Source organism: Astatotilapia calliptera, chromosome 15 (genome assembly GCF_900246225.1).
Source record: "Astatotilapia calliptera chromosome 15, fAstCal1.2, whole genome shotgun sequence".
NCBI lineage: Eukaryota > Metazoa > Chordata > Actinopteri > Cichliformes > Cichlidae > Astatotilapia > Astatotilapia calliptera.
In genome coordinates, this window is record NC_039316.1 from 13,809,062 (window position 1) to 13,836,291 (window position 27,230).

Below are 27,230 nucleotides of genomic sequence, written 5' to 3' on the forward strand. Positions count from 1 at the left end.
TTTGCGATGATTCACTTATTTGACATCTGGGGTAAATTTATTGGGAGTTATAAGAGTGTCCTGGAGCTCAGAGAAACCTGGACTGAAATCTGTAAGAGAGTTCAGCAGCAAACATGCTGGTAGAAATTCTATTATATGCATGTAGTTTTTGTATATTGGTGAAAACTAAAAAAGTTTGTAGATACTCGATTCCTCTCCTTTTATCTTCAGCTTATCCCTCCCACCAACAGAGGAAGCAAGGAAGTTAAAATAACTTCTGAATGCAAAGAAATATTTCTCCTCCTGGTCAGATTTGTATATTTTCTTGGTGCCCCAGCTCTTTCATGCATCATACATAAAAACACTTCCTCAAAGAATACACCTGTGTGTGCATGTGGTAGATTAAAGCTTCTCCAGCAAGGCTCCTCTCTCCTTCACTGAGGCGTACAGAGTATGATTCCCGGGTCACAGTTGGGAGGACAGAGGAGGTGAGGAGGTACAAAGTAGAGAAATGAGAAAAGCCTCCTGTCATGTTTTCCCTCTTTCTCTGTTTCCCTGATGTCTGTTATTGTCACTTCCTGTTTTATTTGGGTAATAGTTTCATGCGTCTCCTGTTGTTTTACTTCCCATTTTGTTTGTTTTTTCCCCTTTTGTAATCCTCCTCCCCACCACCATCATTTTTACCTGTGTGTTATTAGATCCCTGTGTATTTATAATCTATTCTTCACTTTGTCAGATGTCTGTAGGTCTGTAGTCGCTGACTGTGTACTTTCACAGTGAGTCTGCTTTTCTTATATATGTTTTTAACCATATTTCTTTCTTGGTTATTGCTTTGTTTGGATTTTCTTTGGTTGTCTTGTTTTTTTGCAAGTTATTTTAAAATCATAACACCTGCTAGCTCCGTCTGGTTTTGGCTCCTCTTTTGTGAGGAGCCTTCATCAGATTTTTATTCTAATGTTGTTTCAAATTTGACCATGCAAAGACACGCAGAACGGTGTCATGCTAAATAATCACATATGAGCTCATTTCTGCTTTTCATCTGAATCATTTTCATATTTTTGATTCCCAATTTTTAAAGCTGGCATAGCCTTCAACCCACCGTGACCCTTAATTAGATAAGCAGGTTAAAAAGTGTGTGTGTGTGTGTGGGGGGGGGATGTTTTTTTCCTTTAATGCTGCCGTTTTTTTTTAAATCAAATATATAGAGGAGATTAAACCTAATTAAATTAATTCATGTTGTCTTTTACTGAAGAAAGACTGATAATGACAGTGATGACACCATAACATGAATTACTAGATTAAACATGGGTAAGAGTGCTGCCATTAGTTTCTGGAGAGGAAGCTGTAGATATTTAGCAATCACTTTGTTTGGATAACTTTGTTTTGTTTACAGTTTATTGGGGCAGTAAAGCTTGTCTGGGGTAGTTCATCATCACCTTAATTGCAAATGTTACTGTTGTCTGTTAAAATGAGTATTATTATTTTTGAGCAAAACAAAGATCCCAAGATTTATTACTGAGTTTTATGAACAAGGATGATTTCATGTTGGAACCCTCCTGGATTCAAATTTGTGTATCACTGATTACTAATTAATTTTGTCCTTTTTAGACTGATTAAACATCAGAACTTCTGGCTCTATTTCTAATTCATATGCAGCTACTGTTGTTGTGAGTGGTACAATTTAATGAGTTGGAGCCTGAGGCAGTCCTGGTCTAACTGGGATACTTTGTCCTCCAGTGTGTCTTGGGTGGGCCCAGGGTCTCTTCCCAGTCAATCTTGCCCAGAGCTTCTCCAAACAGGAGGCACTCGGGGGCATCCTCACCAGCTGCCTCGCACAGCTCAGCTCCCCATATCAGTGTGACACAAAACCTCCACGACAGGCTGGCAGGCCCACAGTGTTTCTTAAAATCTCTAAAGAAAGAAGCCGCGATGTGGCTGCTTTTATCTCTCACCTGGATGGGTCGGGCTTCTTTGTCCAGTGAGAAACGTTTCAGAGGTGGTGATCCCCATTTGAACGGTGTCAAAACGTCATGCACACTGCTCTGGTCGACTTTGACCATCAGTCCAGGGAAACTTGGAGGAAAATTTAAAAGTAAAAGAACAAACTGTTACTAATCCACAGAGAGACTCAGTAGTGTGTGATACCCAACAGGATTTGTGGAATACAAATGTGCCTGCAAACATATATCCTTGAAGGTCATATTTTTTCCCCTGAGTACAAGCTTTGCATCCCAAAGTACTTTTCCTTGTTTTACTTTTGCATTTTAAGGTAGCTGAAATTTCCATGATTTATTCTGTTGTTTTAGATGTAAGATTTTAACTTTTTCAATGTTTTATGTTCTGTTAACATGCTGTCACCCCTCGAAGCATTTTTAAACAGTCCACTGCTGGGAAGGCCAATAGGATGATTCACTTATATTTTGTACTCTCCATATGTGTTAATAAATTCTGGAAAGATTTCCAGCAGCGGTCCCCAACCTTTTTTGCGCCACGGACCGATTTATGCCCGACAATATTTTCACGGACCGGCCTTTAAGGTGTCGCGGATAAATACAACAAAATAAAACTACTACCTGTACCAAAAAAAAGAAAATTTATTCATAACACACGTAAAAAAGACCCAGGAAAACCAAGTTAACGATAAAAACGATAACAAAATAACGCTGAAAACCGATAAAAACCCTGAAAACCATACATTTCACACCTGAGCCTCTACTCTCGCGGCCCGGTACCAAACGACTCACGGACCGATACCGGTCCGAGGCCCGGGGGTTGGGGACCGCTGTTTTACAGGGTCTGCTTGTGTAAGCATAACCATTATAAGCCATCATTTGCCCCTTTCCCAGTTAAACAAACAGCTCCTGCAGGACAGACACAGCAGTGAGTTTTCTGTTGTCTTGTTTTTATGCAGACGTTTTTCAATCATCCTTTGAGAGGCAATAAAGTAACCTTAACCTTTTTTGCTAGACAAATGTTCCCTTGAGGGCAATAAGTCAGAAACTAAGGTTTGAAATCAGTTGTAGGAAATTCATCACACAAAATATGCAAAGTAAAAGCTTCTAATGCAAAACAGCATTAGTTATTACCAGACATTTGTGGCCGTAATAAATTGTTGTCACCGCGGGAGCTTTTAGCATGCAGACTTTATTTCTTTATTTCTTTCCATTATTTAACGCTAATCAACATCAGTTTGCTAGGTTTAACTGGATCATACCAAGAACACACTCAGAGGCAGGAATCGGACGCTACTCAGGATAAAAGACTAATCATTAATAATTACAATAATTACAATTTAATGTGCAAATGGGGAATCACGCACACAGGTAGGCAGTCAACAAGGGAAAAACTGAGCAAAGGGGTTGGGAAAATGTGTAGTGCAAAAAAACCTGTCTAAAATACAAAATCCAAGCAGTGCAGGTAAATAGGCAAAAGCAAACTGTCAGGAAAAATGCAAGAAAAATTATTGCTATGTTCAAGCTATGTTCAATGAAACCCAGTGGAAGGAGAGGAGTTTGCACTTTGGGTTGTTATCCTGTCACAGATCTGACAGGAAAAGCAGAACTAATAGCAATTTGAAAAAAATATTTTCAAAATAAGAGTGTAAAAGCATATGTCATTGCACGTCATCGCACGATCAATTTTCTGAAGGATTTTAGAAGAAGAGACAGGAGGGATATAAGTGACTTGGACCCAAAGAAGAACTCTAATGCAGGTCAAGCATTAACAGTCTCCAATAAATAGCGCTAACAAAGTGGGCCAATTTAAAATGTACCAGAGGTCCAGAGATGGACAGGTAGGGCTTCACAGAATCTGTTGAGGCAGGCTACTATACAGTAACTGGCACAAAGGACGAGGCGTCTGATGGTGAGTGAATTACAAACTGAAGCTTTGTACTGCAGTTGAGCAGAAGATGATAAACAGGCACCATGAAATACATATCCACACATGTGCACAATAACCTTTTGAATCACAAGATATTATTTTTCTAAATTGATTTTCTGGGCTTTTCAGCCTTTATTGCAATGGGACAAGAGACAAAGAGATAAGACGGGAGAGCTGAGAGAAAAACACACAGCAAGACCTCAGGGCGGATTCAAACCTCACGCTTCTGCATTAGCCTTACAGCATATGAGTCGCCTCCTCAGTCCAGTGACATCAACTGGCACCCGATAATTTTTGTACTTAATAAGAGCAACCAAATGAACAAGTGTATGGGTGCAAACCGCAGACAGACACCCCTCGCATTTTTAAAAAAATATTTTGTTATATCTTTTCATGGGACAACATTGAAGATATGAAACGTTGATACAATGTAGTCAGTGTACAGCTTGTACAACAGTGTAAATTTGTTGTCCCCTCTAAATAACTCAACATACCGCCATTATTGCCTAAACCGCTGGCAACAAAAGTGAGTACACCCCTAACTGAAAATGTCCAACTTGTTCCCAATTACCCATTTTCCTTTCCTGGTGTCATGTGACCCATTAGTGTTACAAGCTTTCAGGGGGAACAGGTGTGTTGAATTTGGTGTTATTGCTCTCACACTCAATTCTTTTTTTTGTGTGCTCACACTCAATTCAATTCAATTTTATTTATACAGCGCCAAATCACAACAACAGTTGCCTCAAGGCGCTTTATATTGCATGTTCCACTCAGAACAAACCTCACCATGGATGACCAAAGAAGTTGAGTGCACGTGCTCAGTGTCATATCCAGAGGTTGTCTTTTGAAAATAGATGTATGAGTGCTACCACCGTGGCTGCAGAGGTTGAAGCCGTGGCGGGTCAGCCAGTCAGTGCTCAGACCATACGCCGCACACTGCATCACATGGCTGTCGACCCAAAAGGAAGCCTCTCTAAAGATAATGCACAAGAAAGCTTGCAAACGATTTGCTTAAGACAAGACTAAGGGTATGGATTACCTGTGGTCTGATGGAACCAAGACAAACTTATTTGGTTCAGATGGTGTCAAGGATGTGTGGCGGCAAAGGGTGAGGAGTACAAAGACAAGTGTGTCTTGCCTACAGTCGAGCATGGTGGTGGGATTTCATTGTTTGGGGCTGCATGACTACTGCTAGCACTGGGGAACTACAGTTAATTGAGGTAACCATAAATGCCAACATGTACTATGACATACTGAAGCAGAGCATGATCCCCTCGCTTCAGAACCTGGGCCACAGGACAGCATTCCTACATGATAACAACCCCGAACACACCTCCAAAAAGGCCACTGACTTGCTAAATAAACTGAGGGTAAAGATACTTGACTGGTCAAGCACCCTATTGAGCATCTGTAGGGCATCCTCAAATGGAAGGTGGAGGGGCGCAAGGTCTCTCACATCCACCAGCTCCATGATGTCATCATGGAAAAGTGGAAGAGGACTGCAGTGGCACCCTGTGAAGCTCTAGTCAACTCCATGCCAAACAGAGTTACGGCAGCGTTGGAAAATAATGGTCGCCACACAAAATATTGACAGTTTGGGCACAATTTGGACATTTTCACCTTTTGGATTTTCTCTCTTTTGTGAGATACTGTATATATAGATAATTCCAATAAAGAGGCACCAACGGCACAAACAGAGATGTCCAGTTCATTGATTGTAATTGGCGGAGATGAGGCCTAATAAACAGCTGCGGGCTGCAGCTGCCCGTGTTGTTGTCAATCAATGCAACCCCTCCACCCCCCCACCCTCACCCCCTGTCCTAGTTCACAGTTGTAATAAAGAAGGGAGCTATTAATAGAGGACAAAACTGTGAATGTTTGATATGATTCTAAAAACATCAGCTTAAAAAAAGAAAATTACCCTTGGTGCTCAAATAAATGAAAAGACTTTGTGGAACACTGAGCACTCCTGACAGTCCGGCTTGATTTTCATGAGCAGCACACATGCCTGTCTCAGTAGATGGAAGGCTGACTTCCTTAAGAACTTTTTAAAAAATTCCTCATATTCAGCTCAGACTGCAGCACGCTCACCCACATTAGGTGTTTTGACATATAATTCATAAAATGTGTATGAGGATGCTTAAAAAGGCAGTAGGCTATCATCAGTCCGCATGCAGCAGCATCAGCAGAGCACTGCGGCGTTCACCCATGTGAGACATCCTGACTTCATTGCATTTCATATAAGCAGGAACAGGGAGATAAACAAATGCTGATTCATTTTTTTCCAGCTTGGAGTGCATTATGTTTGCTGTTGTCACCACCAATATGTTTCTCTCTGCCACTTTTGACTCAAGTTCAAGACAAATGAAAAAAATATTCTGTATTGCCTGCATAAAGCCTCCTATATACTAATATAATTAAATACTTTTAGTCTACTGGGTTTCCTTTATGCATTCATTATTTTCACCTTTTGAATATGAAGACAGTTTTTAGTTACAGTCAAAAGAAACTTTTTCAAGAATTAGAAAATGATGAAAGAATGCTGGGAAAGTTACTTTTCAAATGCAATAACCCAGTTACCCTGTTTGTCTTTCTAACATATGTTCAGGGACAAAGCATAAATTTAAATTCAGTACTTTAAACCTTACAGCAGAACTCAGTGAAGATTATTTTAAAACTGAAGGTAAATAAACACAATAGAGAAGGAGGTATTGTTGGTGACTGCGGTCATAATGACTTACCTGCAGACTTTTCATAGAAAACACGTTTTACAACGCTCACCTTCCTTGACGTGGTTGTTGTTTTGCAGCCTTATTCCGTCATGTTAATAAGATTTGTACACATTAAATTAAATATAAGAATTTAGGGAAAGCATTCATCTAAATGGTATTATTATGAGCAGCTAAGGATGGGTTCATTACTGACCAACAAATTTACCCTTAATGGTCTTGATGTTCAATGACATTGAACTATATGCAAAGAGAAATCATTCCTGCATGGGGTAAAATGCAAAAACAACAGAAGAAATGTTATTATTAACATAGTATTTTAAATCATATAATTAGAATTAACACCTTCACAATCACATTTCAGTTGCTAACTATAATGAAATTGCATATCCTTACAAGGTAGCTGATTAAAATCTTTCTCATTGCCTAATGTCTCCAATACAATTATGTCTATTTTATACTTCAGTAAGATTTAACTATCCAACACTTTCTGTCACAGGGCTCCTCTATGTTGTTTAGTGATTAACTCTGCAAAATAAATGACAGACCATTAATGCAATGCTCCATTTTTATTTAGTACTGTATGTTGGTGTGCAAACAAACATATTCTTTTCTCATTCAAAGACAGACCCTTCTGCTAAAGGAGACACATTTAGGCTGTAGTTTACACAGCAATAATTTAACACAATGATGCACGCAATGTAAGCATAGCGAGTTTTGCATTTTCCCATGGTTCAGACAGAGGTTTTGTGAGACACTCACTGTGAAGGATCTTCTGGCATAAAACTTGAATTTTTTTCAGATGATCCATAATTCCATAACTCAGTACTTATAATATAATTCAATACTTTGCTGGGATTAAAGGCAGATGCTCCTTGGAGTGGTTTGTTCTTGGCATGGTTTAGTATGTTTGTGAGCCTTAAGCTTCTGGAGTTGTAGTGTGCAAACATTAACTAATTAGCACTAATCACAATGTAGGCTGATGCAAATGTTATTTTGCAGTATCTTCCTATAATATAGCAAATGCCTTTTTGTCTGTTTGTTCGTTTCTTTGTCCACCAACTCGACCTAGATCATCAGGAGTTGAGTAATCAAACTGGGGCCCAGGGTACATCTTAGGCCCCTGAAGGTTCTTATCTATATCAGATATTATGATATCAACGTGTTGCCTAGCAACTGTCTAATAACAGGCTAAAAATACATTTATATACCTATAACACCTTGTAAAAGCATCATCTCAACAGTAACATCTCATTTCTATCCAGAAATCTTGAATTATGCATGATGTATTATGACACCATCATGTTGCCTGGTAAGTACCCAGAAGTGGGCTAAAATAACCTGTTTTAGTCTGTATCTTACAAAAACATAATGAAAACATCCCATTGTTATAATTTCACAGCAAAAGCATTTATTTTATAACCACATGATTTTAATTTCAATACCTAGCAACCACCTAACAGGCTAAAATCGCCCATTTTCAGCATATAAACAACATCTGCTATGATTGAGCATATCATCATGGGAGTCCAAACAGGCCAAACAAGCTGTAGGATGGATATGTATGAGTTAGCAAAATTTAAACCTTGATCTGATGCTTAGGCTGTATGAGGAGTTCATGCACCTCTAAGGTTTCTACAATTCAGCCTTAGGGTAGTAAAATTGCGTACCACATTTCACTCAGTAACTACGTATGCCAAACTCATAAGAAGAAATATCAGAAACTCAACAAAGCCAGTATGATTTATAACCTGTTTAATAAACTGTGACAGCACATGCACTGAAGTCTGGGCCTTTAGCCAAACACTGCTGCCAAACAACAACCAAAACCCCCTGTTATGATAAAATGTGTACAGTTGTGTAAGAAAGTGAATGCTAATTGTCTTAAATTGTAAAGCACATGCACACACAACGGAGAGGAATAAAAATTTAGATAACCAAACTCTTTTTAAAATTCAACACATTGCCTGTGACGAGAAAGAAAACGTGCAGGAGGATCAAACTGCAATCACTTGTTCTCTTTCCCATTATCAACCTTTTATTTTCTGTTCTGTCGTTTTATTGAAGCAAGGTCACAGTGAAAAGGGTTTTCAAATACAAACAATCACTTCAGTAACGACACAAACAAAGGTGATGTTTGCCTGACAGCATTTCAATGTGGGTTGTCCTTCTGAAATGACAGCGCCTCTCAACGGGGAAGAGCTAACAATAAAAACATCCATCTACCAGTAATGTGAACAGAATATGGCCCGTTCTTCGGTCATAATAGATACAGATGGGATTCACCCACAAATGACCCATAAATAGTGTCATAAAACTAATCAGATCTATTCATCACAATTTTATTTATTGTTTAGCATAAATAAGAGGAAGTTTGGTTATTGCTGCAGAGCTGGAGTAAACTGTAATTTATCATGAACTGATGGTGCAGCTGCAGCTCTGTTACATACAGATTTTATAGCTAGTTTGGGTCTATTTATGGAGGAACTAAACAACGGCTCATTTGTCTCGATAGATTTCTAAGCATATTACACGGAATGATGAGTAAGTGCCACATAGGAAAAAAATAAGCTCTAAGTTAGTTGGACTGCTTACTGGCAAAAAGGCAGAAGTATACATGTGGCCTATTTTCAGATGACTCATCCACATGTCATGCGATAACCTTACTCACTGGTTTCACCTGTTTGAGCAAAAGCATGAGCAACTGAATGCTCGTGTTTCCCAATGAATTTTTAGGATTCAGATCAGGGGAATACCGCTGGGAGACCAGGATCAGACAAATGCAGGAATGTTTTTATTTTTGATGTTCTGTTTGTTTGTTTTTTAGCTGGATATTGATGAGTTTGTTACTGATGTATTAGTGAGGTATCTGGGATTTTTTGTTAGAACTTCTTCCTAAAAAATTGCAGGAAAAAACCTGCAGGGAAGAGGCAGGAAGTTAGGATGGAGTAAACAGCCTTGATGAACTTTTACCTGACAGCTTCAAGTGCAGTGTGATGCAGTCATTTTTGAGGCTCGCCAAAAAAACGAACCATTAAAAAGTTAGATTTCTTTTGAATCAATTTCCCAGTACATGATTTGAATCTCTTGGAAAACACAAACATATTCTGTGAGTAGTTTTCTCGTTGATTGGTTTCACTCAGTGGTGGGAATTTTAAATTTGTTTGTCAAACGCAAATGAATGAATCTGTACACCTCAGAATGTGTTCAGTTTGCTGCATTCTTAAGCCAGTGGTATCAGAAAACAAAACAATAGTTTGTGCAGAACACTGTCACAATGCCACGATGGCACAACAGAGGGCTTGCTGTTGGGATGCTGGATGCGGACTTGCATGCCATAAGTCACGATTTGCCATCCCAAATCTGATCATTCTTGAGGGAAAACTGAGACACTTGTACTTGTGCGATTCTTGTGATAGCACCCTACCCTGTGGCTTTTTCAGCAGGACAATTCCTGTCTCCATACAAGTTATGCTAGTGTAGCACAGGACTTTCTGGACACTTGTCCTGATACGTCGCCAACTGAACATTCCTTAGACAGGCTGACTACTGCACAGCTGCAGGGTCCAACAGCAGGTGCAGACACGTGTACAGTCTATGTGCAGACTATTTGCATTACATCCAGAAAAGGCAGTACCTCGTATTAATCGTCTATCTACATGTTATAGTACTGGCCTTTTACCGGGTTAACACAGGCTCTACAAAACTACAGCAGCAGCTTATTTCATGCACCGTTTACATAAATAGCTGTTTCCTATTTTCAGCCTATATTATAATGTAGACAGTTGTTTATGCACCTTAATGTTGAAATAATGACTTCATGCGTTCGGTGAGGTAACAAAATTACTTCTGACTAAGAAGGTCGTTTTCCATATACGCTTATTAATGGGCTTAAATGGCTGTAAATGTACCTAAACTGGAGAGTTTGACATTTTGTACTGAATACCAGTTAGTTACTTAAATTACATCTAGTAAGACTTCCTTCCTCTGACTGTTTTTTTTTTTTTTAATTTCCCCCTGAGCTCTTTGTCTGGTCCATGGACTCGAAGTGAGTCACTGGAGGACAAAATGTTATGTACCACAACTGAAACGCAGATGGCCGTGAGCTTTGCTTCAGCCATCACTCATTGCTCACTCACAGGTTAGCATGCCAACCAAGTCAGAGAAAACTGTCACAGTACACCCGTCAGTTTGGCAAACCACCCTGCTGCCTAAAGTCTAACTGCTCCATGTGGTGGATATTACAAAGTCTCAGAGATTGGGAAGAGAATAATAAACAGATGAAATTCACATGTTGGACATTGTTGCTGGAACATTTTGTGGTGTCTATATATTTAGAGTAAAACTGCAACATGCTAGCGGATGTATGTTATTTTCACAGGTGTTGAACTCCACATAAGAAGGCAGTTAGTATTGTTGAATATAAGTGACATTTTAGAATTTTGTTGTTTCCAGGTGTCAGTCAAATAGATGTTGATGCTTAAAGGTGAGTTCTGCAGAAATGATGCGTAAAAGAAAGAACAGTCTGCCTTGATCTTAAATTTATCCCCTTCTGTTTTAATATTACAATCTGTTGCTGTTGTTTCCATTCAAGTGGCATCAGTTCCTCAAATGGCCACATGAAGTTGGCTTCAAATGTGAGATGGTCCCTATCCACCTGGGAACCCACTGGCCAGTTTATTGACTTCTCTGATTTGCTTTCATGTGCAGCCACAGCCAGGCCATGATTATAGTTTCTGTCAGCTGGCCATTGTTTTCAAATGCAGATCAATTTTTAAAAAGTAAATAAATGCTTAATCGTCAGCGGGTGATAACTGATCGTTATCTGCTGTTTGTGTTTTGCTTGTCACACAGGTTGTTTACCTTAACCAAAGCCTGCTTAAACCTGATGTTAGATGGAACTCGAATAACAAAGAGAAGCCTGAAAGCATCGCGTAGCAAAAATCCCCTCACAGATTCTTATTATTCATGTGAAGCAATATGTATTCATGATAAAATACCCCACGTTTACAGCCAGGACATGTATCCTAGTCCACAAACTAACGCTGTAAACTTTATACTGACATTCTGCATCCCACGAATACAGTCCACCCTATCAAAACTACCACCTATAGCGCAGAATATCTTAACTCAGGATCAATTGTATCTTTCCCGACCTTTTATATAGCACCGCCCTCACCCTGACGTTTCAGGTTGTCTGATACTTTAAGAACAGCTGCACAGTTAATCATACTGTGCTCATCCTTCAAAAGCTCCCTTGGTAGTGGAGAGGACTTTAGAGTGATCACAAAAGACACCCTTGGGTTGCTAGTTTGATTACATCGTGAAGGATGTGGTGTTTTTCGGTGCCTGTAGCTCAAGTGGCAACGCTAAATGTAAAGAATAAAAGCACTCTGCCAGTGTGTGGTAATAGATGAATGTATCTTGTAGTGTAGACAGTGTTCTGAGTAAAACTAGAAGCACTGTATGAATATAAGTCTATTTACCTGTGTTTGGTACATTATAACCTTTGCTGCTGAAGATGGAAAGCACCTACTGAATGTCAACATTTTGATTAACATGAATATTATGCTTAAAGCACAACTGTGCTTTGTTCCTTATTAGTAATTACACCTGCCAGGAAATATTTTCATGTCCTTAACTTTAATTGCATCAAACTACTTCTGCAGCTATTAAATTGTAGGAAATACAGCAAGGAAGTTGACAAAAAGATGCAGTGAAAAGGTGAAGTACAGCATATGATCAAAACACAAGTGGATAGGATGTACTGCAACATCACAGTTGGCTTTTTAGCAGTGAAAGTGCATCTGAGGGAACCATTCTCCTTTCAGAGGGAGATTAAAAACAGTAAGATCATTACCTCAAGCTTGTGTACCAACTGAGAAACCCAGAGCAGACAACGTGAAGCAGCGTCTCTCTCCTCACACTGCTTTGATGTTTCCTAGAACTAGGCATTTATCTCCCAGTTAGTCTTTTAGAGCTTATCAGTTATCAACAGAGGAGGAAGAGGGCTTTTATTTTGGTCTTCACTCAGGTTTCAATCAGTATGTGAAGCTCAGATCTTATCGAATCTAGTCTGGCTGATTGTGACTGTAAATAATGTGTTCTTTCTCAGTTTTTCTACAGATTATTGAGAATTAGCTTGGAGAAAATCTACGAGTAACTCACAGGCTCATACTAACAACCTTGACCTCATTTAAGCAAAAAGACAAAAAATAATCTAAGTTCTTTTTGGCATTTCTGTCATTTCCTCCCCATGACAATAAATGAATTCACACTTTGTGAAACAGTACACTTTGTTCCCTTCAGACATCACTGGCAGCCATGGCGGAACAATATTAATAATTACACCTGTGATGATGACAGAGGCACAGTCTAATTTCAGTCCCACAGAGCCAGCAAGTTGGTTTTTTTAATTGTCTGTCTGCTGAGGCAGCCTGTGACCAACAAATGTCCAATTTTAATGCATCTATTCTGATTTTATCTGCAACATTACTGCTATCATCTCCTGCCTCCTTGGCCTGCACTGCCAATTCTGCCATTGTGCTGGCCTGAAGCCATGTGGGGAGAAGAAAACATCACTAAAATGTCTGAATAAATGGAAATTAGATCATTCATAATCAGTGAACTGAATCTTTATTTATTACGACCATGCACAGGGCAGGGCTTTGCTATTGTGATTCATAACAGGATCTGACTCTTAATTTGTTGGTGAGTAATCTGATCGAATGTGCTGATAACTAGTCGGCCTGTCCAGATGAGAAGGGACACTGGAGCAAATATGAAGTGTACAAAGAAAAAACAAAAACAAAGAAAATGTCCTTGAATCATCACCGATCAGGACTGTGTGTGAAATGTGAAGTGTTTTAATGTTAAATGCGACTAAAACGTACTTTTCTTTATTTCTTTCTCCAATTTTCTTTCTCCAAATCGGGATCTTGAGGTTGTTTTTTAAGCTTTAAAAATAGCTGGAAGGCAGACCCGACTGGATAGGTGGGGATGATGGGGTTCAACAGTTAGAGATAGCCAACAAAATATATGAAGTGTGCTATCTGCGCTCTGAGTTTGTCAATCGTGGTTAATTATTCACAGAATAAACAGGCATGGAGTGACTATCAATGAAGTCTGCAACCTCCATCTGTCTTTGAAAGCATTCAAATTAAAGTTAAGCCTACTCAAGGCAACTGAAACGTGCAGCTATTTGTTCCTGTACAATACAAACGATTGTGATCACAATAACGTCATGAAGTAGGAGGACAGCAAGCTTCTACTAAGCTGCTATTTATCTATTTGTTGTGCTGTGGTGATGCTGGTTCTTTGCCCGAGAACATCCTCTGCAAAGAGGAGCTTTGGGAATTCAAAATTCAAAATCCCTTTTCTTTTCTTTCTTTCTGTTTTTTTCCCCACATAAGAACCCTCTGTCGTCTGCCTTGTTCCTATGCACCGCACTTGACAGCTTCATGGGTTGGGCAGATAACGCGGTATGGAAACACGTGACCGGGCTTTGTGGAAGCTACGCTTCATAAGTGTGAAGACAGAGAGAAATAGATTGGAGAGACGCTGGAGGCGGCAGGAGCAGCAGGAGCAGCAGGAACAGCAACCTGTTTCTACAAAGCAGGAGCGCACTCCAAGAGCGAAAAGGCACTTCTGCAGACACCCGAAAAACTTAACTTGCGCAGAGAATTTGAAAAGCAAACTAATTATTATGATAAAAGTGACGATTTGCGTTTAAAGCTTTCATGGTGGTTGTCTCTCCTTTTATGTAAGATCTGAGTTGGTTGGAGGATGCGTTTCTGACTTGGACTAATGCGCGGTGAAAAAGGGCGATTCTGTGCACTTGGGAAAATTATGTAAGGTAAAAATCAGCACTTTTCTATTGCAAGCGCTACATTAATACTTAGATTAGTACTTCAAATGCCTTTTTAATGTTTCTTCCGCCATCAAAGGGTTGGTTTTTCTTTTTTTCTTTTTCTCTTAAATGTTACGTATTTCCAAATATTAATTTACGCACCGGAACACAGGTTCCAATATACATTCCCACATTAAATGTTTAAATTCGTGTGGGAGTGTTTAAAACTGTATGTGGAAGTTATTTAATAATTATTGTTCTGTAATTTTATATGTCTCATAGTAGACTGCACAAATTTGCACAATAAGCTTAAAAAATGTATAAAACAGTACTAAGAACAAAGTGAGCTACTGTGTGGGTCATGCCTAACTAACTAACTCAGTAATACGTGTGGAAAAAAAATCTGAACTGCACAGACTTTCAGATATCTGCAGTGGAAAATTTGAATTATGCGAGGATTATCCATCTTAGAGAAATTTCAGCCCAAATTTTGCACTGCTGCAAACTTGTTTCTGTTTATGGCTTGTATTTTCTTAGATTTTAAAAAAATATTTCTGAAATTTTGTTGTTGTTTTGTTTGTTTTTAAATCAATTTGTAGGTTGTCCAGACATCTTAGACTGCAGTATAACCCTCAGACGCAGCCATGAAATCTGTGCTGGATGGTGTGGCAGACACCACCTTTCGGACTATTACATCTGGTTTGCAGTATCTGGGCTCCAACGATGCTAACTATGATGACCCGCTCAGTGATGTAGACTTCAAGGGCAGCTTCTCTCTGCAGAAGCCGTTATCTGCTTTCCGCAGCAACTCTTTCCCAAACAAAGTACCTCCAGACGAGGAGCTCATCCTCAAGGGCATCCCCTTCTACCCTACCAATGCCACTGACTTGTTTGGCAACAGGAGTACATTCAAAGATGAGACTAACAATATACAGTGTGGGGAGAACTTTATGGACATGGAGTGTTTCATGATCCTGACTCCTAGCCAGCAGCTGGCTGTGGCTGTGATGTCTCTGACCCTGGGCACCTTCACTGTTCTGGAAAACCTGGTGGTGCTCTGCGTCATCCTGCAGTCCCGCACCCTCCGCTGTCGACCGTCCTACCATTTCATCGGCAGTCTCGCTGTGGCTGACCTGCTGGGCAGTGTTATCTTTGTCTACAGCTTTTTGGACTTCCATGTTTTCCACAGGAAGGACAGCCCCAATGTTTTTCTCTTCAAGCTGGGTGGAGTCACGGCATCGTTCACAGCGTCAGTGGGGAGTCTTTTCCTCACTGCTATTGACCGCTACATCTCAATTCACCGGCCTCTCGCCTACAGGCGCATCGTGACACGGACCAAGGCTGTCATAGCCTTCTGTATGATGTGGACAATCTCCATCATCATCGCAGTGCTACCTCTGCTGGGCTGGAACTGTAAGCGTCTCAATTCTGTTTGCTCAGACATATTCCCCCTCATCGATGAGAACTACCTGATGTTCTGGATCGGTGTAACCAGCGTGCTGCTTATTTTCATTATCTACGCCTACATATATATCCTGTGGAAAGCTCACCACCATGCTGTCCGCATGCTGAGCCGCGCCTCCCAGAAGAGCCTTGTTGTCTATTCAGCAGATGGGACCAAAGTGCAGACCACACGCCCTGATCAGGCACGCATGGACATCCGTCTGGCCAAGACCCTGGTGCTTATCCTGGTGGTGCTGGTAATCTGCTGGGGCCCATTGCTTGCCATCATGGTCTATGACCTCTTCTGGAGGATGGACGATGACATCAAGACAGTGTTTGCATTTTGCAGCATGCTCTGCCTGCTCAACTCCACTGTCAACCCAATCATCTACGCCTTGAGGAGCAAGGACCTGAGGCATGCTTTCCTCAGCTCCTGCAATGCCTGCAGGGGCAGTGGCCAGCAGTTGGACAATAGCCTCGAGTCAGACTGCCAGAACAGAAATACCCACATTTCTGCCAACAGGGCTGCAGAGAGTTGCGTGAAGACCACTGTGAAAATAGCCAAAGTAACAATGTCTGTATCAACTGAAACTTCTGCAGAAGCTGTCTAATTGGCCATGACGGGGAAAACTGTGTAAATGTCATCTCTCCTCTCCCCAAACAATGCCATTCCACAACGTAAAGCAGAGGTTAGGCATTCATCTCCCGAAAATTCTGACTTACATCCTCACGTAGATGCTTTAGTGGTTGCATAATTTACGTTTGTGTATGAGTACATAGTGTGCCAAAGTGCCAAATGGTATTGCAAGGTCATGTAAAGGACTCATATAACTGGAAGGGGTCATTAAAGACTATCATAAGTCTGCTGTTTACCAGAGACGTCATGATATCCAATTAGTGAAGGCATATTATATTTTTGTACTGTGAATTCAGGTTTTGAAAACAATATTTCATTTATGGGATAAGGGGCTACTGACATTTTTAAGTAGAGATGTTTTACTGTGTCATTTAGACTTTAACACGTCTTGCACCATAAAAGTATAAAATCCTCGCATCTTGACTTTCTACAGGCTTCATGTACATGTTGCATATCGACATTTCTATAAGCAAATAGAAGGAAAAAATTGATGCAAACTGTCTTTGCCATATAACATGTTACTTTTGTACTTCTGACAACACTCAGTGAGTGGCAAACGTGTGAGGAGATTTTTGAGAAATCAAAGGTGGTTTGTGTTCCAAGACAGAAAACATTATCACCATGATGAAGCAAACTCTAAGGCAAATAGATTCACAGCTTTTGGCATCGTGAAATCTGAAATGGGATCTTCTGCGGGAGAGTGACTGTCCCCGATGTCTGTTTCTTTACTCGCTGGCTGTTACACCCTCAGAGTAACGTGTCTTTGTTCCGATGTATACCTAACAACTGTACAGTGTTTTCTTGCAAAATAAAGTGTTCAGATCGACTCATTCAACTACAAAGCCGAGACAACAATAACAAAAAAGCTTTTGTTCGAGGCTTGAACAGCTCAAAAACTGAATTTGGACGCAGTGTGCTGGTCACTACTGTAAAAAACTGACTCTAGCTGCTTTCATCAAATGTATGATTTTACTGGATTCAGCCTTGTACGTGTGTGATACCTTGTGACTTGGTGATATGTTTCCAATCCTGAGTCTTTTGATCATTGCAGTGAGGTGTTTTAGTGCTACTGTTGCAGCGGGGCATCATGTTGGAAAATAACCCATGCACGGGGCTAGTGAAGTAGTTTTGGCGTAACTCTACATTTAAAAAAAAAAAGAAGTCTACTTTTATTTTATGTATGAAAACAAAGAAACTAAGGTCTTTTCATTAGCTGGTACTTTGAATGAGAGTTTTGTGTATGCGTTCTGTGGAGCATTGACAACTGACCTTACAAAAGAAGCTCAGAAGATGTGATTTTTCTAATAGGTGATGTAGTACTTTTAATCTAGAAATCTCACAGCACAATTGTTCTGTAGACATTTATCTCGGTGTAAACTTATCCAGACAGCTGTTTATCAGTATGCTTTGCTGCCTCTTGTAATTTTGAGTATTGAAGATCAAAATGTCAACTGTCAAGTGGCTTCTGTACATTGGTGGCATAATGAGGAATCTATGACTTTAAAAATCCCAATCAGTCAAGTGTTTTTAGTATTGCTGTTCTCAAACTTTTGAATAAAGTCGCAGCTGGTGGTCACTTTGCGTGCAGTTTGTTTGTTTGATTGATTAATTAACGATGGAAAACAGGACGTTTTGCCTAATCTATCCACTCAGTTGAGAGGGACCAGACGCTAAGAAAGCACAGCGCTGAGCTCCTGAGCATCTGTGATGCTTCAGTGCCCCCTTGTGGAAGAATCTAATCAGCCTTTTTGAATAACGAGGACATTCCTCCTGTTGGATTTAGCTTTGTTACGGTTACTTATCGCAGCCCTAAAAGTGACAAATTGCAAATCACTGGCTGCAAATCATCTCCTGACAGCAACATCTGCTCTGATCTTTTTATCTCTTGGATTACATGAAGAGGGAAATTGAAACATCTGTTCTCACAGCTGTCCTTGGGATTTTGTTTAATGCAGATGCTTCAGTCTTCAAAAGAAAAAAGAAAAAAAAAAAGCCATGAGGCAGCATACATGAACAGGTCTCTCAGTAGGCAGCATGGTGATTCAACGGTTGGCACTTCTGTTTCACAGCACACAGGTCCAAACCAAAACAGGACCCGGGTACTGATGTGGGTGAATGAGATTCTTAAAAGTTTGACTTCCTGTTTAAATAAAAGTTAATAACCCTGTCAAAAAAACAATAGCCTTTATTCTAATTACATTTTTCTCCTTTTTACATATTAGATCGCTGATTATGCAACAAGTCATACAAGACTAGTGAAAATAGGTCTTTTCTACACCCTTTAGCACTAATATCAGTCTTAAATCAGAATAATAATAGTTTATCGAGCCGCACAGCAGCACAGTGACACAAAGAAGAAGTGGTGAAATAAACAAAGCTAGCATATCCTGTTGTACAGTTCAAACATAGCATATGTGTACAGAGGTTGCTGAGGAAGTGATGGATGGGAAATGTCTTCAGTGTATCTGTGCAAGAGGTTGAGGGTTATTTCAAAACTCAAACCGCATCTCTGAGAGACAGACTTTTGCAATCTGATTGTTAGAAATGAAAATACCACATTTTGTAATAATTGTTTTTTTTATTATTCTTAATATTATTCTTTGCATCAAACAACACAAGGCTGAAGCAAAGAGAACACAAGTCTTTGTGTTATTAAAAAAAAAAAAAAAGACTAAATCAAAGTGCCACACCCAAGCTTTAAAGGGAGTCCTACAGGGTATCAAAGGTAGAACAGTTCTCGGCTTTAACATATGCGGAGCATTTTATGGCTTCTATATTCTCAGTAATAAGGAATGAGAAGAATTCAATTTGTACTTGGGGGTTTGGTTTTTAGCAAGCAGCAAGCTGTCTGATATTATATCCGACATAAAACACATATCCTAAAGTACCTTATTAACCTAACAGAGCACTTTGCTCACTTTTCTTCCCTAGAGTTTCTAAAAGTAGAATGAGAGGCAGAGCCTTCAGTTATCAGGCCCTCTCCTGTGGGAACCAGCTTGAGTTTGGATTCAGGAAGTCTTTTTAAAAACTACACTGAAAACTTTCCGTTTTGATGAAGCTTATAGTTAGGGCTGGATGAGGCGACAGTGAATGATCCCTTATTTTAAACTGGTGCTGGGCTTCTTTTGATGCACTCATTTCTTTTTCATTTACCTCTTTTCACTCCCTGTGGATTCATACATCACAACTGCATTTAATCACTAATAATGATCAAACTCTACTTTCACTTATTGTTTGGATTTAGTCTTTTCCCTTACCTCCAATCATCTGCAACAGATTCCTGCCAAATACCTGTAGGGATTATTAAAGTGTTTATTAAAGTGTTCCGATTCTGATGATTCTGTTGGAGGCTTCATGTTTTTTTCTTCCCACTGTCACTAAGTGTTTGCTCATTTCTGGTTGTTGAGTTCTCTCTAACATTTAAGTAACTTTACCTTACAGTATAAATTGCCTTGGGGTGACTGTTGTTGTGATTTGGAGCTATACAACAAAATAAAATTGAATTGGGTGAAACCTTAGGATTAATTTAAACAGAAGCTTTTCTTCATTTGTTAGTAATGACACAAGACGAAAACTCTTTTTCTGAGGCACATTCTCAAGTACATAATTTAAACGGGATTATACAATGTATGGACGACAAACAACATAGAGAACATATTGAAATCGGAGTTCTTCACCATTTAAGTAGCTGAATTTTAACTACTTTAAATATTGCTATTAACCAGTTAATTATGTTAGGCAAGCTAGTGATGATTTCGGTCGATATTTCCTCACATATCCAAGATTTAATGCTTTAAAATGTGTACTTTGAATGGTTTCTTCTAGAAAACAACTCCTAAATGTCAAGTCTGTTGCACAAATACTTTTTAAAATGTATTTGATATCATATCCTAAAGTTTTAGACGAAACTGAAACTTCGCGTGGATTTGGTACGTTTTGTGAACAAACAAAAACAAATTTAAAAAGAGTGCGTTTTCTGTGTTTTCGGGAAATGTAGTTTTCAAAATGTACAACCAAACGGATGCGAATGTGTCTAAAAACTACAATTACCTGCAAGAGCGTGTCTTCTTGCACATGCGCATTACCAAACAAACGCAAACTAATAAAAGGTAGGGCTGTCCAGACCGTTGTAGTCGGTGCTCTCAGCTAATGTGGTAAAATCTGTAATCATCTGCTTTAATGCGACGTTTTTGCGACGTTATTTTATCCTGGTCACGGTAAAATATATTCGTTAACGTGAACGTTGTGAGATTTATCAGTGGAAGACAACGGGAGACGAAAAAAAATCCGTATTTGTCTGCAGCCCGGAAAGGCTTCTACCGATCGACTTAGCTAACACTAGCTAGCAAAAGCGGTACATACCCGGGCCCAGGCCGGCGGCTTTCTCGGATACCAAGGAATTTTGAAGTTTCCTGGCTTTAAATATTTAACATATTTAAGCGTGATGGCTTGTGGAGCGACTCTAAAAAGGAGTTTGGACTTTGATCCGTTAATGAGCCCTGCTTCCCCCAAAAGAAGGAGGTGCGCCCCGGTTATGTCTCCAGTGTCTTCACCGCAGAAATATCTGCGCATGGAGCCATCGCCTTTCGGGGAAGTGTCGTCCAGACTCACCACGGGTAAGAAATGATGTCTACGTTTGATTTCACGGCCCTCTAGTTTTCTATATTTATACCACGCTATATTAACAAGTATTTCCAGTGGCGTACATGATGTAACGCTCCAAACACGATTGTGTAAAGTTAAGACAAGCATTGTTATATTTAGCGCAGCATGTGGTGGTTATTTTGTTATAAATTCAACTTCCATCGAACTTTTATGGCTTTATGAAGAAATATTGTTTGGTATTAATGTGCGGGGAGGGGGGGATAGTAAAAGAATAATCTCTTACAGTCGGGATATACATTAAAATAATGCCAAGGCCATACTTAATGATCATATCTGAATACTGCAGCGACTCTGTCTCCATACAATCACAGCACCTCTATGTAAAGATCTCATTTAATGCTGCTTCTGTCTTTTTCAGAGCAAATTCTACACAACATTAAACAGGAGTACAAGAGGTTTCAGAAACGGCGACACTTGGACAGTGCTTTCCAGCAGGCTGAAGGCTGTCCTCTGGACCTGCAGAACATTCCCGGTGGATCTGCCTTACCAGGTAGCTATACCAGGGTTGTTTTTGAATAGGCTTGTTTTGCTGTAATCCATGAACTTCCTGTTTGAGATCAGGGTTTAAAGGGTAATATAAATGTTTAAGTCAGTTGCATGGAGTGTGGATGAGCTTATTGTGAGGGATTGTTTTGGGTTACAAGCCTGATTTTTCTCATTTTTCACACTAAATCATCACTTTTCTTTTACTGCTTTGTTTTTTTTTTTTTATATAACATTGCTTGCTTGCTGGGAAATCCTGCTGCCTAAGGCAACTCCACAAAAAGGCAGAGGGAGAACAGATGACATTCCTTCCTTATCCTTTCACTTTCTTTTGATTGTGTGTGTGTGTGTGGGTGGGTTTTTATATATTTTTTTATTTTTTTTGTGCGTAATTATCCCAGATGGGAGTGTACAGCAGACATTGGAGTCTACAGATGGTAGAGGCCCTCTGGGTCTTGAAATTACACTTGACTTAAAGTGTATATGCTGTACTAATACTTAACCGCAGTCAACAGTGGTGTTAAGTCTAAAAATAAGTGTCAATGGCACATTTGCGTGACACTAATTCCATACATCAGGGTATTCTGTCATCAGTTCTTTATTTGAACTGTTCAGCTTCACTAAAACATTTATCAAGACGTGCGATAATTGTGTTTAGTGTTGTTTTATTGGTAACATAAATGGCCTTTTATTCTACCAATAACAGTAACAGAAATATACATCTTGGTTGATGGTTGGGATGTAAAAAAAATAAAAATAGACAGCAATCACAATTGGTGTATCACAGATAATTTTCTTTTATATGCTTAAAATGAGTGACAAAACCCATAAACTCACCAAAACAGTGTTTACATAGGAATGTTTGGGGGGTGGACAGATCATAAAGTGAAAACCAGATGTGTTTTAGAGTAAGATTAAAACCTGACAGCAAAGCATATGCACTTGTTTGTTTTTTAACAAGATTTAGGGCAGATGAAGTGTTTTAAACTGTAATTACAGTATGAGGCTCAGGTTAACGTATTCGACTTGACAGCAGGCCTGTTTTGACTATATTTTAGTTTTTCTCATCAGTTTTAAGTTGCTTTGTTACAACCCTCTTTTCTATTAGCGATTTGTGGTTCCTAGCTATTATCAGACAGATTTAAAACAAACTTATAGAAAAACATGCTGGAATAAAACTATTGTGTTGCTCTGTTGTGTTTAACAACGAGAACCTGCAGCCTGCTCGTCTCCTACTTTCCTGAGTGTAGAGAAAACCACCACGAAGTATATGTGTGTGTGTGTGTGTGTATATATAGATATATAGATAGAGAGAGAGATATATCTCTCTCTTTATCTATGTATCTCTCTATCTATAAAAAAATTAATTAATTAATTAGAGGTGGGAATCACCATACATCCCACGATACGATATTATCACAATACTTGACGTACGATACGATATTATTGCAATTTTTAAAAAATATTTTGCAATATTCAGATTCTGTACACAAAGGTAAACTTTATCAATATTCATTTTATCTAATATCAAAGTCTCACACTCAGTCTTTCTCTCATTTCAGTTTTATTGTTGACAAACTGGACGGTTTGTATTACAGTCTAGTCCAACTTAACTGAATGCAACCATCTGGTACAATTATAGCTATTTAAACTATGCAATTTATAAAAACTATGCAGCCCCTTCAGCAACTGAAGAATTTGAAAGTAAATTAAAACAAAATATAATTTTACATTAAATAAAAAAGTTTTAAACTTAATTAAAATAAAACATGTCTTAAATTAAAATAAGTAAAATGTCATGTTTATTGCTGCAAAAAAATAGTTAAACACATTTGGACAGTGAAGGAATGTCAGGATTCTTGCTCAGAAAAAGGATCAACATGCTCTGAAGTCAGAGCATGTTCCAGTCCACAAAAACTTTTTTGTAACAAAATATCGATTTCTGCTGTCCCTGTATCGATACATTATTAGCAAACAAAATATCACGATACTGTGTGTGTATATGGGAGATAGATATAGAGAGAGAGATATAGAGAGAGAGATATAGAGATAGATAGATAGAGATATATATATATATATATAGATAGAGATAGAGATAGAGAGAGAGAGAGAGAGAGAGAGAGAGACACTCTACTTCCAAAAGGCATTTGCAGTAATGGTTCATGATTATGGACACTGTGGCTCTTCTTTTTTTTTTTTTCCCCCTTAACTCGGCACAATTTTGTTAAGTAATAGGAAATATCTTTGGCCAGAATCTTCAGTGGGGAGGTGTCACCATGGCAACCAGGAAAAACAAGCTTAAAAAGAGCATTGTATTATAAACCTGTCATCTGTCTGGCATGACTCAAAGTGTGGCCTCTGGTGTCAGCAGCGAAATGGTTTACTCTTCCACAAAGCGTGCCAGCCTCCAAATGTGGACGTTTAAAAAGTGGAAAAATATTAATATATATTAATTTTGTGTGGCTAGTATTGTGACTAGTCAATAGATTAGGGGTTGTGACTGTTTCACTAACTGCCGAGCGACTGCGTTGCATTAATTATGAACGTGTAGGCAATCTGTCACTGTCTGTGACATAGCCTCTCAGCAGAGTGTCTATTCACACAGTGAGGGCACGATTGATGCAGCACATCACCATGCTCACACTGTTTTGGAGTGGTTCCAAAAACGTACAAGCACAACACGTTGCAGCTTGTTAGCCCAAACTCTATTGTTAGAAACAAAAGTTAGAAAAATAATGTCGGCATGACTTGAGACTTGTAGGCCGTTTTGCTGGCAGCAGAAATACCTGATTCGTGGTGCAGTGGTATCAAATTAAGGCAAGACTGACTGTGCTTCCTTTGCTTTGTTTGAAGCAGGCCTTTGATTTGTTAGCATGAAGCTGGCAATTTTTTTTTTTTTAATTTCTTTCTTGCTGCAGGCTGATTCTCTGGGCTATATTTTGCCTGTAGTGTTGTTGTTTTTTTGTTTTGTTTTTTTTGATATATATATAACTTACATGTGAATTACTGACTCTTTCAACAGGTACATCCTCAGGTGCTTCATCTCCTGCCAGGAAAGAACAGCCTTTGTTTTCCCTCAGACAAGTTGGGATGATCTGCGAAAGACTACTGAAGGAGCGAGAGGACAAAATCCGTGAGGAGTATGACGAGATCCTGACGACAAAGCTTGCAGGTATAGTTTTTTTTTTGTTTGTTTTTTTTTTTTAAATGTTATGTTCACGTGCAAGTAATCCAAACTGATTTTTTTTTTGTTTTTTTTAAATAATATTTGATTTATTCCACTAGAGCAATATGACGCCTTTGTCAAGTTCACCCATGACCAGCTGATGCGAAGGTTTGGAGAGCAGCCTGCAAGCTGTGAGTGTATATTTTTGCTGTTAAACATTTCTGTCATATTAGCCATAGCTATGGTATTTGCCTCTTGAGGTTAAAGTGCATAATAAGTAGTTAATATTAAAATATAATATAAAAGGAAACTTGCTTTTCATGGCAGAGCTCTTGTCAGAGTCTGTGTACATTTATGCTTTATCAGCAGTTACACAGCTTCTGGGTGCATGTTTACATTTTCACAGCAGACTGAAGCTGTCTGAGCTAAATGGAAGTATAATGATGTGAGGCTGAACTGTCTAAAATGACAAAGTATTTGCTGCAGTAGACTGTGAGAGTGCAGCCTTTTCAGTGTGCCCAGGCATATCAGCTTATGCTGATAAAAGCCTCAGAGTCAAGCCAACATGAATGAAATTCAAATCGTAGGTGATGTTTTAGCTTCTTAGGGCTATTTGTGTGAAGGAAGAACTCACATTTTAAGCGGTAGCAACCAGAACTAGTTAGTTAGTTAGTGCTCGCTCATTTTTCCAGAATTTGGTTACAACTGACACCTAGTGACTCATTTTCTATATTCAGGTGCTGCAGAGGTGCAGTGTTTTGTGGGGATGTCATTCAAACAGCCCACCAATCTTAAACGGCAAACCGATGATATAACTGTGATCGAATAAAGAGGAACTGGACTTTGCGATATTTATTTAAACTTCTTCATCTGCAAACATCTCTCAAAACCTACTTTTGAAAAATGTTTGTGGTGCATAAACTGTATATAAATATTCAGTCCCTCCTTGTCCACCGAACCCCTCTATTGAGGGCAAAGCCTGCAATATTTGGCCCCCTTAGTGGTGCTGGTGACTTTTCCCACATCTGCTGTGTGGATTGTGATCAGTTGATCAGTTTCTTGTAGACGTGGTAGGGCTCGACTTATTTGTTGACAGGTTGCTGTAGGCTATTTGCAGATGTATCAGTATTTGTATTTATTAATGGCCAGTAAATGGTAGTGGGTAAAAGCAGTAGAGACAGGGCAAACACCCTTCAACCATGTTATGAATATTGACTTTGCATAGTTTGTCCACAAGAGGGCGCTCTGTAACTTCCATGTTCCATATTTTGCAAACACAACAGCCAATCCTGTACTGGTCAGGCTTTTATTATTAGCTTAATCATTTACCAACATGCTACAATTACTTTTTTTTTTTTTTTTTTTTTTTTTTTTTCCACAAATAAATATTCATAGAAAACAAAGAAATCTGTTTTTTGCGTGTTAATATAGAAGATGTTAAATTAAAAGTAATATTGAAAAGTAAATTTTTAAAAACAAAATGCAAACAAAATTTTGAGCTCTGCATGTTTGCACGTTGAATCCCATTTATGAAGTTGTCAGTGCAAACATTTTTTGGCTGAACTTTTGTTAAATGTCTTCTAGCTTAGACAGGATTTATAAACTGTCTTATTAAGAACAGTTCCTGTCTGCCATCTCTTATGTGTAATCGTTTATTCCTTTTTTTTTTCTTCCATAGATGTTTCCTGAGGTTGGCGCCCAAATGGAGTACCATTTACTGCAAACTAATCCAGGGCCTCACTGGGTCTAGTTGGACTTTTCTCCTAGCTGTGCCATATCGCCTCTATGTGGACTCTCTGCCTCAGGCATCAGTTAGTGGCACTGATGTTTGCTGTTGCCTCCAGAGTTTGGAGGGCGCCCTGCTGCCTTCATGTCTGAGGACCCGCTGTGGCTCCACCCGTGGCCTCTCCACTGCCGCATCGATATTTATTTGGCATTGTTCTGATGCCTTTGTGAAAGGCTGACTGCCACCACTCATTTGACCTTTTGATTTCACTTTATTCTTTATCATATTGAGTCGTTCCACAGAGAGGATGTTACTGTCGCGGCTTTTCTGTATGTACTTCTTTGAAAAAAGGAATGGCTGAAGGCAGCTTTCAGACTGACTTGAGGAACAGTTGTCTTGGCTTGTTTCAACATAGTTTAAACTGTACTGGTGATTACTGCTTTTACACTTGTATACACTGTATATTTTTATTTTTTTGCTTGATGTGTGTCCATTGTACCATAATTTCATGGTTTTATTTGCTGTAGGTATAAAGGGGCTTTGATTCAAGAAAATCAAACAAATAAAAGTCTTTACACAAATGTTTAGATTGTCGGTTGTTTGTGGGGGGGGGGGTGGGGGGTTCTTTGTTTGTTTGTTTTCTAGCCTTTTACTCTTACTATCACTTGGTA

The 27,230-nt window shown here is 39.1% G+C and overlaps 2 protein-coding genes across 3 annotated transcripts; both read left to right on the forward strand.

Annotated features, from left to right (window-relative positions):
* The first annotated feature begins 13,893 nt into the window (after positions 1-13,893).
* Positions 13,894-18,095, forward strand: cnr1 (cannabinoid receptor 1). 2 transcript variants are annotated; one of them, XM_026143223.1, is made up of 2 exons: positions 13,894-14,445; positions 15,039-18,095. In XM_026143223.1, exon 2 carries the CDS (start codon positions 15,084-15,086, stop codon positions 16,491-16,493), a length of 1,410 nt encoding a protein of 469 aa, XP_025999008.1. In that variant the 5' UTR covers positions 13,894-14,445; positions 15,039-15,083; the 3' UTR covers positions 16,494-18,095. The 2 variants fall into 2 exon arrangements, with proteins under 2 accessions (XP_025999008.1, XP_025999009.1); XM_026143224.1 differs by having other exon boundaries at positions 13,894-14,440.
* Positions 18,096-20,599: 2,504 nt separating this feature from the next.
* On the forward strand, positions 20,600-27,141 carry akirin2 (akirin 2). Its single transcript, XM_026143187.1, has 5 exons — positions 20,600-21,135; positions 21,543-21,674; positions 24,690-24,839; positions 24,953-25,024; positions 26,512-27,141. Exons 1-5 carry the CDS (start codon positions 20,964-20,966, stop codon positions 26,520-26,522), a joined length of 537 nt encoding a protein of 178 aa, XP_025998972.1. The 5' UTR covers positions 20,600-20,963; the 3' UTR covers positions 26,523-27,141.
* Positions 27,142-27,230: the final 89 nt, after the last annotated feature.

Coding starts and splice junctions, on each gene's coding strand:
- cnr1 (XM_026143223.1), top strand. CDS start 15,084: ATGAAATCTGTGCTGGATGGTGTGGCAGACACCACCTTTCGGACTATT.
- akirin2 (XM_026143187.1), top strand. CDS start 20,964: ATGGCTTGTGGAGCGACTCTAAAAAGGAGTTTGGACTTTGATCCGTTA. Junction 21,675..24,689: donor CGGTGGATCTGCCTTACCAG/GTAGCTATACCA, acceptor CTCTTTCAACAG/GTACATCCTCAGGTGCTTCA. Junction 24,840..24,952: donor CCTGACGACAAAGCTTGCAG/GTATAGTTTTTT, acceptor TTATTCCACTAG/AGCAATATGACGCCTTTGTC.